General features: G+C 47.3%; 1 protein-coding gene across 6 annotated transcripts in view; it reads right to left on the bottom strand.

Annotated features, from left to right (window-relative positions):
- Window positions 1-15,706, bottom strand: part of Arhgap26 (Rho GTPase activating protein 26) — a 398,943-nt gene that overhangs the window by 268,110 nt on the left and 115,127 nt on the right. For all 6 annotated transcript variants that reach the window (XM_085699929.2, XM_085699931.2, XM_085699930.2 and 3 more), the window contains exons 5-9: window positions 11,150-11,251; window positions 9,736-9,846; window positions 5,462-5,566; window positions 3,945-4,074; window positions 554-654 (exon numbers count right to left, since the gene is read on the bottom strand). In XM_085699929.2, coding sequence (XP_085556055.1) covers window positions 554-654; window positions 3,945-4,074; window positions 5,462-5,566; window positions 9,736-9,846; window positions 11,150-11,251 — 549 coding nt within the window. The remainder of the gene's footprint in view (window positions 1-553; window positions 655-3,944; window positions 4,075-5,461; window positions 5,567-9,735; window positions 9,847-11,149; window positions 11,252-15,706) is intronic.

Genomic DNA, 15,706 nt, shown 5'->3' on the forward strand with positions numbered 1-15,706 from the left:
GAGGATGAAGAGAGCTGGGTCTGGCCAGCCTTGAGCTCCCCCCAATCGGCACTGCTTCTGTCCCAGCTACTACTGGAGCAAACTGAGCCTCAGCCTCCTACCCATCAAATGCTCCCCAAATTCCTGGTCCACAAAGAATATTGAGAATGCAAATATTAAGACAGCTGGCATGAATTTAAAAGCTGCAAGGTTTAGAGGTAACTTATTACACAGAAATTAATAACGGATTCATCTAAACTGCCCACTGGCAGCTCTGGGGATCAAGCAGGAGAGATAGGGATCAGTTTCACAGGATGATGCCAATCAACCATGACTTTCTAGTAACTCACTGATATCTGACATAGGTCACAGTGTACACACGTAAAACAAGAGTCCTCGTTACAGTTAGTAATGCTAACAGTGATTATTCTAAGCATTTTCAGGGAAAGGAGCCTCCTGGAACTACTGCAGAATTAAGGAGCTTTTCAGCACAACTCTGGACTTGGAGGCGTGTATTGTGAGCATTACCTGTCAGCCAAGCAAACCAAACAAGAAACTGCCACAGTGAACTCACCCCCTTTCCTCCTGACTTTTGGTCAAATGGGACCATGGTGATCTGTTTGGAATCCCGTTGGTAGGTACAGTAGTGCTTCACCCAGGAAGTTCCAAAGTGACCTGCAAGGGAATGTTGCCTATTAGCCATCTTAGCGCATCCACTGTGTGCGGCACACCATTAGCTGTCAGAACAGACATGGGTCACAACGCTCAGGAACTCAGGCAAAATGATCTCCTCCACCCTGAGGTTGTCTAAGGGGTAATATAGTCTCTAGACAGCTAGGCTGACAGAAATCTGACCCCAGGGGCTGAAAGCAAAACCAAACAATGTTTTCCCCACCCAGATATACAAGGTCTCTACCTCCCACTAACGCTACATCCAGTGGGTCTTCAAATACAGGGGAAATACTGGTTCCCATCATCCATCTCCACTGACTGAGGCGACTGAGGAAGGAGCACAGAGGCCTCTTCTACGTGTCAGTCACCATTTCCATCTGGGCAATGTCATCGTGCCTCCCACACGGCTGCCCGGTGACTAACCTCGGGGGTTCTGACCTACTTCCAAACCCCTAATTTTTACTTTAGCAGAACCCAAAAAGATCTGAAAGCAGACATGGAAACCTCAGAGACACCAGAGACGCAGACTGGAAGTGACTAAATGCCTAGATGGCATCTAAGGAGTCTGTCACAAAATTCTCCCCAGGAAAGAGGGCGACACCACAGAGCCCAGGCCCACCAAAGTGTCTGACAGTACCGGGGACCTGGCCAGTTACTTTATTTTTAACAACAAAGTGCTAGGAAGAAGGCATTACCAGCCTGCAAGGCCTTCAATCAATATTAGTTTTAGATGTTTACAGCGCTCATACAATAGAAATGGTCAAACTTAACAACACCATGTAAAGAGAGTCAGCAGCCGCTTAGCAATTACTAATGGTTTGGTATGATTGCCAAATATAAGTATTGGATATCATTTAATAACCTCGAAAAGCAACAGAGGGGCTAGAGACAGTTTGGTTAATAAAGCGCTACAAACATGAGGACCTAAATCAGGTCTTCAAAACCCATGTAAAAATTAACTAACTAATTAATCAATTAATTTAGAATTAATTCTTTTAAAGAAAGCCAGGTTCATTAATGTACAGTTGGAGAGGGGGAGTTGGACAGATCCTTGGGACTTCCTGGCTCGTCTGCCTTGCCTACTCAGTGAATTTCAGACCAATGAGAAATTTGTCCAAAAAAACAAGGTGAATATCACCTAAGGAAAAATACCTGATGTTAATCTCTGGCAATTACATACACAGGCACACATGTATACCCACAAGAACACACACACACATACACACTCATATATATATATATATCTCTGCATTCCCTGTCTTCCGTCTCACTCCTGTTTCTGTCTCTCCCACTCACACACACACAGGCACACACACAAACATGTATACACAGCAATACATTAATCATTAAAGGCAATTTAAAAACCAAACATTCTCAGAGCTTGGGGGAAGTTCCAGTGCTTTGTCTTAAACAATGTGGATGCCAAGGTATATAAAGTAATAGATTAGAGCCTGTGAGGGGAGCATGAATCTTAAGGCTTTATTGACAATGGAAAGATAGGGAGGGACAGATGTTCTGACAGGTGGGAAGATGGACAGATATGGAGGGTGGGCGAAAAGAAACAGTAACTGTGGCAACTCTGGTAAAAGGGGGAAATCTCCATCACAGTACAGATCAGGCAGTCAAGGATCAATAGGTCGCAGCTCTAGGAGAAACATGGCGAAGAGAAAGCTATTTACGTAATTGTCAGGTGCCTCCCACAGAATGCTGGTTAGTTACAAAGGGAAAGCAGCGGCCATCAGAGGAGAGACAACACAATGTCTTGACTGGATGATGAAAACGAAGACATCAGGGACCAAAGGGCACCGTGATGGAGCATTAGAGCTTGGAGCAGTAGAGCTCGGGAGAAACGGAGTGTGTATGCGGAGTGCACATATCCACAGCCAAACACTGAAAACAGGAGGGGCGATCAGAGCAAAGCGTTGAGAAACCGTGGGTCTGAATTCATGCTTTCTTCATACCATTCTTGCAACTTTCCTGTAAGCTTGGAAATTATTAAAAATAGTAAGTTCCAAAACTATACAGCATCCTAATGAAACGCTTGAAGTGGTGTGCCAGAAAACCAAAAGGTGGTTCTAACAAGAAGCGGCGTATTAGTGTTAGGAGTGCGTGAAATGTGTGACTAGAGCTGTGCCATGCAGTGTGAGTAGGAGAGAGCAAAAGTGACCCCGCAGGCACAGGAAGAACCCTCGCCTTCCTGGAGTCTGCTTCTCTAAGTCACCTCCAGCCATGGCAGTGGGATGGGGTGAGGGAATACTCAGGGAATGAAGCACACCAATGAAGTGGCTTCCACTTCCCATAAACCCCCTCCAAGTTCATTCCTCAAAGAATACAGAATGTAAAACCCTTACTGTAGCTAATACTTCCAACCCCACTTCAGTCTCTAGTGTCAGAAGGGAACAATTGTAAGGCTGAGCAATTATGTGTGAGCATTAGTACTGAGTATATAATCACGAGAACAAAGTGTTTCTATCCTACTCCACCGGGGGCTCTCAGGAGTGAAGTCACTGACGGAGAGGACCACAGAGAAGAACACACACCAGCACGGTGCACGAGTCCCGCGTCCTGCGAAGAAAGCATGCTGGCATACAGGTGTGTGACTCTGGAACTCAGAAGGAAAAGTCAAGGATCATGAGTTCATGGTCAGTCTGGACTACTTAGCAAGATCCTGTTAAGGAGGACTGGGTGCCTGCTCATAGAACAAACATTAAATGCAAAAGCTTTCAGGGTCTTCTTCCTGGAGCCTGGAGGTGCCACCCTGGGTGCGTACCCTCTAAGCCTTCCCCAGGACCTAAGGTATGTGTGTGAGTCCTCCCGAAAAACTGCATTTAAGGAGCAGCTCCTGGCATTTCTTCCCTTGACTGCATTACAAGGAGATGGGTCTTCTTCCTGACTCTCCTCTTTGTTTTGACTTTCTGTAAAATCCAAGTATTAGAATCACAGAAGTTGAGAAGGAAAGCAAAAGGGCCCAAGCCATGATAACTCTCAACTGAAAGTAGAATCACCAAATTCTAAGACACTCAAGGGAATGTGGTCTGTAAGACTTTCCTATGCCCATGTGGTTGGGGTGGGGTGCATAAGCACCCTAAGACATGGAGGTTCAAAAGGAGAGGGATGCTAGGAAGAAAGGAACTATCTACCACAGAGTCTCGGGGAGAAATCCTAGCAGAGAGGGAACAGAACACATCACCTGGAGGTGGGAAAGACTGTGGACACAGACCCATGGGCACCAACAGAAGCAATGCCTGCCCAAGGCTGCGAGTGCACCCCGTCCTGCCAGTCAGCGCACTCACGTTTCTCCTGCACGTAGAGGTACCCTTCCATGGTGTAGGGGCTGATGGTCTTGTGCTCGAGGGGGTTTTCCTTCATCTTCTTCATCAGCAATTCCACTTCAGACCTGGTTCCTTCGAAGCGGTTTCTTGTCTGGAACGAAGGAATTTTGTTCAAAGGATCAAATGCAGAAAAAAAAATGATAATAGTTCGGAATATCTGCCTAAACAGAAAGCTTAGATGTAAAAGTAAGTAAGGGGCATTCAATGGTCTAGGAAATGGGAAAATATTCACTTCAAAAGTACATCTTTGCCTTACAGTCCCATACCTGAAGGACTCAAACTCTAGCAACCACCAAGATCTCCGAGGAAGCATGCGAACACCCAACCTAACTCCTCAAGCGTGTGTGGCAACTCTTGGAGCCAGTAGAGGGTGTTTAAATAAGCAGTCCGGAATAGCAGAACTGCTTGTACACCTTTAGGATTACGGTCCTCACTACTCCAGTTGCAAGAAATGTAGCTTGCTGATGGCTCACAGGTGGCATCCTCCTAAAAGGGGTGCTTTCTACATCATCCCTTCACACAGAGCAGTCTGAAACACCTGGCCTCTACTGAGGCCCGCTCGGAACCCCTGAGGCACAGTCTAAAACCTCCAGCTGCATCTTGCTCAGTCTCTCAGAGGCGCTGAGTTATTATTGTCCATGAATCCCTCTTTCAAAGTGTGCCTTCAGACTGGGGTGAAGCTTGCCTAGCATGTATGAAAACTTGCGTTTCATCCAAAGAATGAATGAATATATATATATATATGAAACCATGCTTTGTAAAAACCATTTCTGACATAGTCCTCGACTTCCTGATCTCCCAGTCAACAAGGAACCACCTTGTTGTAAGGTCCAAACTTCCAAAGGCCATGCAGGACAAGCCATGCGGAAATACCTGGACCTAGGTCCTACACAGGAGTGCCTTGGGACTCATGGCTGATCCCAAAGTGAAAGGAGAGCTGGCCTTATGACTTATGCCCCAAATACCATAAACAACTCTGCACACCCGGAGTCCCAGGTTTAAGCCAGAGAGGCAGCTGTGTATTTAGATGACAAGGACTTAGCTCTTAATCTTGCTCAGAGCCCAGCAAGAGCACACCATTTGAGTTCCCGCCCCCGGACACTCACGCGAGGCCTCAGAGCCCAGCAAGAGCACACCATTTGAGTTCCCGCCCCCGGACACTCAGCGAGGCCTCAGGAGGCCAGGCAGCTGGTTGCATAGAAGGCAGTTAGTCTGGCCTGGGTTAAACTGGGATTTCTACTGCCAAGGAAATCCTGACAATGTTGTGAAAAAACACACAAAACCAGCAGCAACACTTCCAGGAAGAGAAATGGTGCTTAGACCTGGGCCATCTTGCATTCTAGAAACAATCGATCCCCACTGTCATCCTCTGAGCCTAGTCAGGAACTCAACTCACACACCTCATTCCAATGCAAGAGGAGAAACTCTGGAGCAAACACACCCTCTCCTTTCCCTCTCTGGTCCCTGCCCCCACTCACATTTTGTATGCTGATGGTCAACTGTGTCTTAAAGTCACCAAAATCCTTGGCCAGCTCATAACCATGGTGATAGAAAGTGAAGAGTCCTTGCAGGAAGGCCAGGAGCTGTCGAGAGGGAAGAAAGGCAGAGGTCACACAGGCCGGCTGAGAAGAAAAACAGTAGCAAGATCTGAGTTTCCAGCACCATCTGTCTGAGAAGCATACAACAGGCAGGAATGTCAACTAACACACACTGAGCAACTCTGTGGGTGGGATGCTGTGTCCTCCCACGTCCTGCATCACTGAGTGCTCACACCACCTAGGACTTCAATGTTAAAAGGACCCGGTTAAATAATGAGGAGGCACCTCTGGAGGCTAAACAACTTGTCCCCTACTTCATGGTGAGTGTCAGTCAGGATTCAAAACCTGTTCCTTGGTCCCAATGCTTACCATTGCCTAAGAACATCGCCTCTTCAGAACTACAGGCTGAAGCTGCACCTGAGCTGCTCAACAGTCATAACACCAGGTTGTCACACGGACTCAGAACTTGTTAAGGAAGCTGGTGAGCTCAACACCTGTAATCTAGCCAGCAGAGTCAAATCACAGGAAGCCATCCAGAATAGACTTACACCTAGGCGCACTTCTGGGCTTTCTTCAACTTCCCTGCAGTTAACACTAAAAGCCCCTTTATGATGAGACCACACACCACCCTGCCTTCAATTATGCTAGGTCCCTTGACTCCCGTTTAAATCCTTTAAGGCTAATAGGTGAGTGCATTCAAGGTCTAGTCTCTGCCACGCAAAGTGATGGAAACACCTGTTCACTGCAGTTTCTCACACAACACCTTCACATTCTCAACAACTGCCCTATGCCCCACCCACAACATTCCTGTGTGTTTCTCTACAGTGCTGACATAGGAACCTCCCAGGCCCTTCCCAAGTCCTCCCCAGACTGCCTGCAAGCGCAGTGTTAACATGAAGAAGGGGCAAGAGTGAAAGGTAGCACAAGGCTGGGAAGGACCTGAGACCACAGCTGCTTGCTGAGAGGTCCACTCTGAACTCCAGACCCCACCACCATCCGTTATGGGAAACGCATCTGTTTCCCTTCGTGTTGTGGCATTTAGCTTTCCAGCCCCTCCGCAAACACATCTGTACTTCTTTTCACCGGCTCCGCTTTTCAGGCTGGCAGCTCCACTGGCGCCTGTGAAGGATTTCACTCCGCACTTTGCAGTTGCGTCTGACGAGAGTGATTAGCGCCAGAGGAGGGGTGCCCCGACAGGATGAACCACATACTAAGCCCATAAGAACTTTGTATGGCGTAACCACGGTGGTAGGAACGAGCATATTCTAGAAGAGCCACTTGTGTGCCTGCCTTTGGCGACCAGACTACTGAGACCAACTTTCCTTGGGACTCTCAGGCTAGGAGAAGGAAAGGGTGTCTCTGACACCTGGGGCTGGCCCGAGGACAGACTTTTTTGTGAGAAGAGATTTTACACAAGCTGTCCAATCACCTTGTGGAACAAACTGGAGCTGAGACAGTTATAGGCAGGATGGCACCTTGACCAGGAATACTGAGTCAGGCATACCTCTGACCTTCTGTTTAAACCTTATACCACGACCTCAAGATGGATGCGGGGAGGCGGGTTCAGTAGAACTCTTCATTTGTTCTTTTTTACAGTGTGGCCACACTGATTAAACCTCCTTTCTCTGCTTTTCACAATCACCTTTGCTGTAATTGCCACACTGAGGATGGGTCAGCAGACCTACCTGTTACAGCTACCAGGATCCAGGCTCTGTCCCCAGCAACTTCAGAGGTCGTACAAAACCGACACTATACTAAAATGGTAGCTTGACCTCCCTCTGCTCTGTCCCTTTACACTCTCATGGGAGGTCGGCAAGTAGGCATTGCTGGGTCCTCTGTCCGTCAAACATCTAGTTAGGTAAGTCAGTAAGTATTTAGGGCCTTACAGTACAGACGGCCAGTACGGAACTCTTCTCTTCAGAGAAGGCAAAGGCCTTAGGACTCCCTCTATGCAACTGCTTCCTGAGAGCAAGATGCATATCCCTCTCCTTCTAAACAACTCCAGAAATAGAGGAGAAGGGCTACTCTGAAGTCTAGGTAGCCACAGTAAAGGCTGATCTTTTCTCTTCCTTCTCCCTGCAGGTACAACTGAAATTCTGGGTTCCAGCACTTCTTCAAAGCACTAAGAATTTTATTTCCGCTAACATTTATTATTATTATTATGTTGTTGTTGTTGTTGTTGTTTTGTGTATATAGGTTTTTTTGCCTGTATGCACATTTATCATGTACATGCAGTGCCCAGAGAGGCCACAAGAGGGCAGAAGATTCCCTGAAACCAGAATTACAGATGGCAGTGTGCCTCTACATGGGTCCAGCTTTGAACCTGGGTCCCCTGGAAGAGCAGTCAGCTTTCTTAACTGCTGAGCCATCTCTCTGGCCCTTATGCGCCTGCTTTTTAAGAGAAATGCCCAAGATAGGCAACTGAACCTAAAGCCGATGCTATGAGCTCAGCCTTCCCTTCACTAAAAGTAAACAAGACCTCACTTGTCCTATGGAGGCAGAAGAGAGGATGATTGCTAAGGTTTATATTGGTTCTCACTTCCTTTGGTCTCATTTCTATAGGAAACACTTACTTGTGTGCTGTTCTCTTGGGCCCTTCCTTCTCCCCTCACAGCATCTTTACTTCTCCACTGCCATCTCCCTCTATCCCCTTCCACAGGAGGCTCAAGGACCTGTCACAAAGAGATGCTTCCAGTCCAGCACTGGGAGGCCTTTCTAAGTCATGGAATGACAAGGGTGGTGGGAAAATTGATAGAGTTAGGAGAAGAAAGGAAAGACACGTTGTCTGTAGGCTTCTGAGGAAGCGTGGCTCTGCCAACACCTCCCCTAGCCGTCCTCTCTCCGGAAGCACTTTCACGGAAAGCCGGCCTACTGGAAGCACTTTTATCTGAGCTGCAGACACCCCACCATCTGCAGCTTTGGTAACCAGCATCTGTGCGCCCAGAAATCTCACTCAATGCGTTCTCGTGGTTTCCTTTCTGCCTGAATAAACCAGACGCTATTCCGCGGTGAAGAACCAGGCCATCACAATGCTCAAAGTGGCTCTCAAAGTGGTAGAGGTTCAGATCACCCTTCTCTAGCCCAATGCTAACAGTTAAGGGTGGGAGCCCCCAGGGGTGTCTCCTGCACAGTGCTGTTCAAACTGCATTTACGCAAGGACAACATGAAGGAAGCCCATGCTTTTCCTTCCTCACCTCCGTTACACGATTCAGTTCTTAAAACGGCTGGGAGGGGTGCACTGGTTCTATCCTTGTTTTCAAATGAAGAAGCAGGAACACTGAGATGTAACCTTGTACAAGGTCTCAGCTAGTATGCAGCACATCTGGAATTGCCTCTAGGAATTTATTAACAGAAATATAATGGTGGTGATGAAGAGGAGGAGGAAGGACTAAAGAGAGAAGAAGAAAACCCAGGAAAACGAGCCCAGCCACACCTACCTGTGTAGCCAGACCTGACAAACATGTCAGAAGTAAACATCTGTCGGGCATGAGGGTTTCGTGGCTGTCATTCAACCCAAACTAACAGGTGTGATATCTTACTTGTTAAGGGTGCCTACTGAAAGACCAACTCCAAAGTCAGATGGGCCAGCTGGAATAATACTCATCAAAAGCAAGAATTTTCTGCTTAAGAACACTATTTTTTAAATGTAGAAAGGTCTTTTTATGGCCAAATATTTTTTAAAGAACTCTTCATACAGGAATGCATTTTGACAAAATCCATTCTCTCTCTACCCCTCCCCTCCAAACCTCTCCCCTGTCCCTTCCCATATCTCTTTCCCCACCTTCATGGCTTCCTAAATGTGGAGTCCTTGCTCAGGTGTCACAGTAGGTGGAGCGGCACCAGATGAATGGAACTCTAACAAGACGGTACAACCATCAGGTCAGACTTTTTCCTGTGTGGCACTCTTTCGTGGCAGAGAGAGGAATGTAAGGCAGGAAGAGAGAGGAGCTCATTGCAATCTGAGGTTTAATGGAGACAGTGCAGTCTGCAGATGCAACCTGAGCATGCATTCTGAGCATTAGTAGAGACAGGATCTCTCTCCCCTTCAGTCTAAGGATCCGGTAGAGGTAAAAGGTCTCTCCAATGGCTGGACGCTCTGCTTCTCTGACCTCTCAGCTTTCGCCCTCTAATATCTGACTCTGGGAGTTTACTAAGAACAACAGAATTTGTGCTGTGCTATTGGGTGGTTCAGATGGAAGCAAACAGCTACTCACAGGCTCCACAAACTCAAACATCTTTCTCTCTTGGACTTCCTGCACCTTAAAGACATACTCCAGGGACACTTCATAAAAATGCTGCCGAACCAGGTCCACTTGGCTGTCTGCCTGCAAACAAGACAGAATTTAACAGAGAGAACAAGCTATTAACTAAGGAATACACTAAGCAAGAAGAAAATATGTGGAAGTAAGTTTTTAAAAGAAATCAAATCTTCATCATACCGAAGAAAAATGGTAAGCTACTGAACACTATTCCAAACACTATGTTTACAGATACACACACACACACACACACACACACACACACACATATGCATGCATGTGCACACATGCATACACTTGACCTATCAAGCAATTATTTTGTGTTTCTTGGGAGACATACTCCAGAACTTTAAGTTCCACAAGAGCAGATCCTTTGTCTCACTCTCACTAAACACCCATGCCCTCAACAGACATCCACAGACGTAGCCAGGGAGTATTAGCCGAAGGAACAAATATGATTTGGGGTGCAAACTTCATAGACATTGAAGAACACACCACTCTTTAAAATATCATCATCCACTAGGTGGCAGCAGCATTCCACACTGCTGCCCTTTCATGGCTTCCCCCAAACTAAAACGCTATGAAAACAGTGAAAGATGGTGGCAGCTTTGTGCATACCACATTGATCTTTGATCAGAATTAACTAGTGTTTGAAAGAACTTCCAATGATGTTCTTTTAAAGCCATATCCCAGAAAACTAGGAGCAGGTCAGAGAACTTTATTTTTGTGGTGGGTGGGGCACTCTGGCATTAAGATTACACCCCAACCCTTGTTTTTTTGAGACAGGGTCTCTCTCGTAGCCCAGGCCAGCCTTGAACTCACAGTCCTCCTTCTTGGCCTACAGTGCTGGCATTACAGGTTTCTGCCACCATGCCCAATCAAAGACTATTTTAATAAAAAAAGATTAACAACATTCAAAATACATGGATTACAGTAATATATTATTACAAATAAAAACATGGAAAAGTATCAAATGCTGCACTGAAATAATTAAAAGCTATTATTAAGGAACGATAAGAAAACCCAAGTATTTCAGACGCCAGTCTCGTAAGGCACTAATACAAGGCAGGAGGTCAGGTGGGCGAAATGCAGCATTAAGGCCAAGGGTAAGAGAAGCAGCAAGCAAAGCCGAGCTGGAGATGAAGAGGCACAGCCCACGAGAAGGTAGTGGGCAGCACTGTTCCTGCCACTAGCAGGTTACAGAGCAAGGAAGTGGGACAAGGAGGGCATGGCCCTGGAGGAGGCTTCACCTGGAGCCCCATTTCTCGGGTCTCCTCCAATCCAGGTATCGGCTCACACACAGCAATCGGCTTCTATCCACAGCACCACACAAAAACTAACACCATGCAGGAGCTCTGTGGCTTCTCACCTCCTGCAGCTGGGCTTCCTTTTTCTTGGAAGACAAATTCAAGTGCTTTTCCAAGACACCACAGTACTTCTCTGTCTCTTTGTCATACTTCTTTTTGGCTTCCTGGGGAGGGGGAAGGAGAAAGAGTAAGAGGTTGCGGGAGTGAAGTAGCTGATCCCTCAGGACCTCTGTGTGCTCACAGGTCACCATTCCCACCACCCAAAATGATGATGCTCCTACTCTTTAGATAATGTCCATCGAGGCAGGCAAACCTTAAAACCAAAGTCAAAGCATCACTGCTGTCCACGGATGGGGCTTATAACAATGGCGTGGGACATCCAGAAAGTGTATCACTTGTCACGTGAAAGCCTGGACGGTAAGACTGGAAGGCAGCGGCAGCATGGTACAACCTGGTGTGGCCCATGGAAACACGAGGCAAGGAACTGAGACATGAAAAGTCTTCCCTTTTTTTGAGAAGGTTTTATTAGCTTAAATTATTGTCTAAGAAATGAAAAATGATTTAATAATATACATATCAACCTGTGCTCTCCCACCGAGCTCTTGAGTCACCAAGGTTCTATTTTTATTCCCCATTTTAGAGGTAAGAAAACTCAGAAGGAAGGCAATTTGCAAAATGTCACAGAGAATGACAAGGCTGACACCAAGCTAGCAAGCTCTGCCTTTAAAGCCCACACTCTGCCCACTTGAGACAGTCACAGGCAGTCGGTCTCTTTGCCCTCCACACCGCTGTGGGTGGGGCTGGGAAGCTGCTCGAGTCCAGCACAAATGCTCGGGTGCACTACCCCAGTGTGTCAGCCTGCTTTTGACTCATCTGGCGCCCAAATGAGATATTCTGTGCAGCTCTAAAGCCTGTAAAAGAAAGGCGTTCCAGCTAGATAAGGAAGGCATCTCTATTCATCTCACAAACTCAGGACTAGCGATCACTCTGTCCTAGGATCTACTATGGGCAGTGACTCCTCCTCTCATGATGGGAACATTCTAGTGGGAAGAGAAACACAATTAACCAGGAAACAAATAAGTAGTATAATTACAGACTACTGTAAGAGGTTTTAAAAAAAAATAAAAAAAGAACAGAGGGTTCGTAGGAGAGGCCTCAGTGGGGAGAGATGAAAACTGAGACCTGGTGAACACCTGAGGAGGCAGAGGGGAGGCGCCCAGAACAGGCAGCCAGCAATGCTAGGGCATCCTAGGGCAGAACACTCATCCTCGGGCAGAACACTATGAGCCAAGAAGGTCTATCAAGCTCCAGCATCTCTCCGGTCAGGAGCAAGCTCCTAAGCCTCACCGAGAGCAGAAATGATCATATACACACTTAGCGGGCATGAACCCATTCCTACAATCTGAGTGCGCTCTAGAATCCTCTCCATACTCACACCACGAAGTAAGCAAGCGTGAGTCAAGGAAAGGCTCACAGAAGCATTCCCCTCCAAGTCTGAGAAAGGCCCAGGCAAGCAACTCCTCTCCCTTAATTCATAAGCCCAAAGCTGGATTCCAACTCCACTCAACTCCCTCACATCACACAAATCCACTCTCACTAGCCTAGGGGCCAGCCACCCCACAGAGCACCCTACAGCCAGGCAGGGCCATAAGCCGAAGGTTAGGAAAGGCCAGGGGGCATGAGTCACTGGCATTTTGTAACTTTTAGAGGACTGGAGCCTCCAGAGTCCATGGTCACTGAATTGCTACAATCAGAGAGGGAGCTAAGAGAAAGAGGGAAGGAAAAAGCACCATGCTGAGACAGCACCAAGACCTCACTACGGCCTCTGCAGGAAGAGCCGTATTTAATGCAATTCACCGATGCCTTGTCTAACGCTATCATACAATACTGACAAACGCAACTTCAGGAAGAAAGGATTCATCTGGCTCAGTTCAGGTGTATAGCCCATCCCACGGTAAGTCAGTTCCGGGGTACAGTCCATCCCACGGTAAGTCAGTTCCGGGGTACAGGCCATCCCACGGTAAGTCGTGGTTCTAAGCGTCCGAGGCAGTTGGTCACACAGAGTCAGTGAAGCAAGCGGAGATGGCTGCTGGTGCTCAGCTAGTAGCTTTCTCCTTTTAGTCTTTAAAAGATACTGTGTTTTATGAGGTGCATCTCTGTGTGTCTGGGTAGGGGTATGTGCAAGTGAGTACGGGTGCCCTCAGAAGCCAGAAGGTAGAAGCTGAATGCCCTGGAAGCGGAGTTACAGGCTGTTGTGAACTGCTTGTTGTGGGTGCTGGAAACTGAACTCGGGTCCTCGGAGAGAACATATATGCCCTCGTAATGGGTAAGCCTTCTCTCCAGCCTCATTTACCACCATCACCTTCCAAGGCCCAACCTGCTCCTCTACAAACACAGGCTGACTAGATGAGATCATTGCTCAGCTTCCATCTTCCAGCTCACAACTCTGACAAAATAAGAACACTTGCTCTTCACAGAGTTACTTGGATCAAGTGAGTTCAAACACAGAGAGCACTTAGCAAAGCAGCTGCCGCATGGACAACACGCAGTATATTCCAGGGATGGGAATACTGGTGAGGGGGTGACAACTGTGGTGACAGAGGCCACTGGTAGTACAGGTAGCAGCCCCATGGTGCTGGAGGAAGCAGTCACTGTCACCATATGGTGGTGGTGTTTGTGATAATGGTGGCAGCAGTGGTGGTGATGATGGTAGAGGTGATAATGGCTGTGCTGGCACGTTTTATGTCAACTTGATATAAGTGAAAAGAGAACCTCAACTGATAAAATGTCCCCACCATATTGGGTTGAAGAACATTTTATTGATCGATTGATGTGAAAGGCCTAGTCACTGTGGGGGGCGCTGTCACTCCTGAGCTGGTAGTCCTAGGTACTATAAGAAAGCAAGGAGAGCAAGCCGTGAGGAGCAAGCCAGTAAGCAGTGTTCTTCCATGGCTTCTGCTTCAGTTCCCGCCTCCAGGTTCCTGCCTTGAGTTGCTACCCTGACTTTCCTTGGTGTTATCCTCTGAAGTAGAAGGTAACGAAGCCCTTTCCTCCTCAACTTGCTTTTGGCCATGGGGCCTTATCCCGGCAACTGAAACTCTGGGCAATGTGGAAACGGTGATAACTGCAGCAATGGTGGTGATAATGCTGGTGGGAGTGGGGGGTCGCTACTGCTACTGTCACTGCTGATGGTGACAGGAATGATGGAAACGGTGACAGCTGTGGTAGTGCTAATGGTGATAAGGTACTTGCCATCTGCAACCACTTCTTTTCATCAAATGCAACTTTTGACTTGCAAGTGTCAACTTGATGAAGACAACCCTCCCGAAGCATGTACCACAGTTTGGAACCAGGTATTGTTATAGTTTTGTGTCTAATGCTCTCCTCTCAGCCAGGGCAACCATATCTGCTTGTCATCCACTAACCCTGACTACAGAATATAGTGCAGGGCTCTCATATATATTTTATGGGTTTTTTTTTATTTTTAACTCTGTGTGTGTGTGTGTGTGTTTATACATGTGACTAGGTGCCCGTAGAGGACAGAGGCGGGCAACAGATACCCTGAATTATAAACAGCTGTGAGCAGCCCAATATGGGTCCTAGAATGAAACTCAGGTCGTCTACAAAAGCAAAATGCACACTTATCCACTGAGCCATCTCTTCAGCCCTTCCCATATACTCTTAATGATCTGTGCGACCTAATGTCATAACCACAGAAGAATGACGAAATGACAAGCACTGTCCTTCTGTTCAAACAGTCGTGGGACACACACTACCTTAAGTGCCTCATATGGATTCACTCATTTATTCTTGAGCACTCTATGGGGAAAAGTTTCATTGTCCCCTTTTGAAGATGAGGAAATCGGGACATGGAGCTTCAAAAGCCTCCACGTCTAAAGCTGCACACGGTAGATCTGGGACACGCAGCCTCGCCCTAGACCCACGCCTACCCACTACTCTCAGATGTCTGTCCTGCTTTCGCTACAGAGCACAGCACTGCCGCTCTGCCTCCTGTGTAGAAAAGGCCAACTTGCTCAGTTCAGAAGTATAGACTTAGGGCCACAGTTACGACAAGATCTGGGGGTCACACTTTATTCCTGGGGGTCACACTTTATTCCTGAGTGGCCTCTAGCACAAGAATACCCAAAGGCCCTGTTGTGGTTAGCGCAGTTGTCAACTTGACAAAATCTGGAATCACCCGCGACAGGCTTCAACATACCTATGGGGGATTATCTTGACTGTGTGAACCGAGGGGGGAAACTCTCCCACTGGAGGAGGTACCAGTCAGACTAGGATCCTGCACTGTATGGAGAGAGGACCCAAGGAGAAGCAGACACACGTTGCTCTGTCCCTTGGCTGGGGATGTGATGTGATCAGTAGCCTCAAGCTCTTCGCACTGTGACTCATGATGCACTGTCTCCTGGAACTGCGAGCTGAAATGAACCCTTTCTTCCTTAAGCTCCTTTGTCTGAAGCATTTGATCACAACAGCAATAACAAAAAGAATCTAAGACAAACTCCCCTTCCTGGACCCCTGTGCAACAGGTTGTTATGGCAACCAAAGCAGCAGCAGAGAAGAGAGGCAGGAGGGAAAAAAATAATTTTAGCATCAGATACGCA

This window comes from Myodes glareolus, chromosome 13, assembly GCF_982192425.1.
Source record: "Myodes glareolus chromosome 13, mMyoGla1.1, whole genome shotgun sequence".
NCBI classification, from domain to species: Eukaryota; Metazoa; Chordata; class Mammalia; order Rodentia; family Cricetidae; genus Myodes; species Myodes glareolus.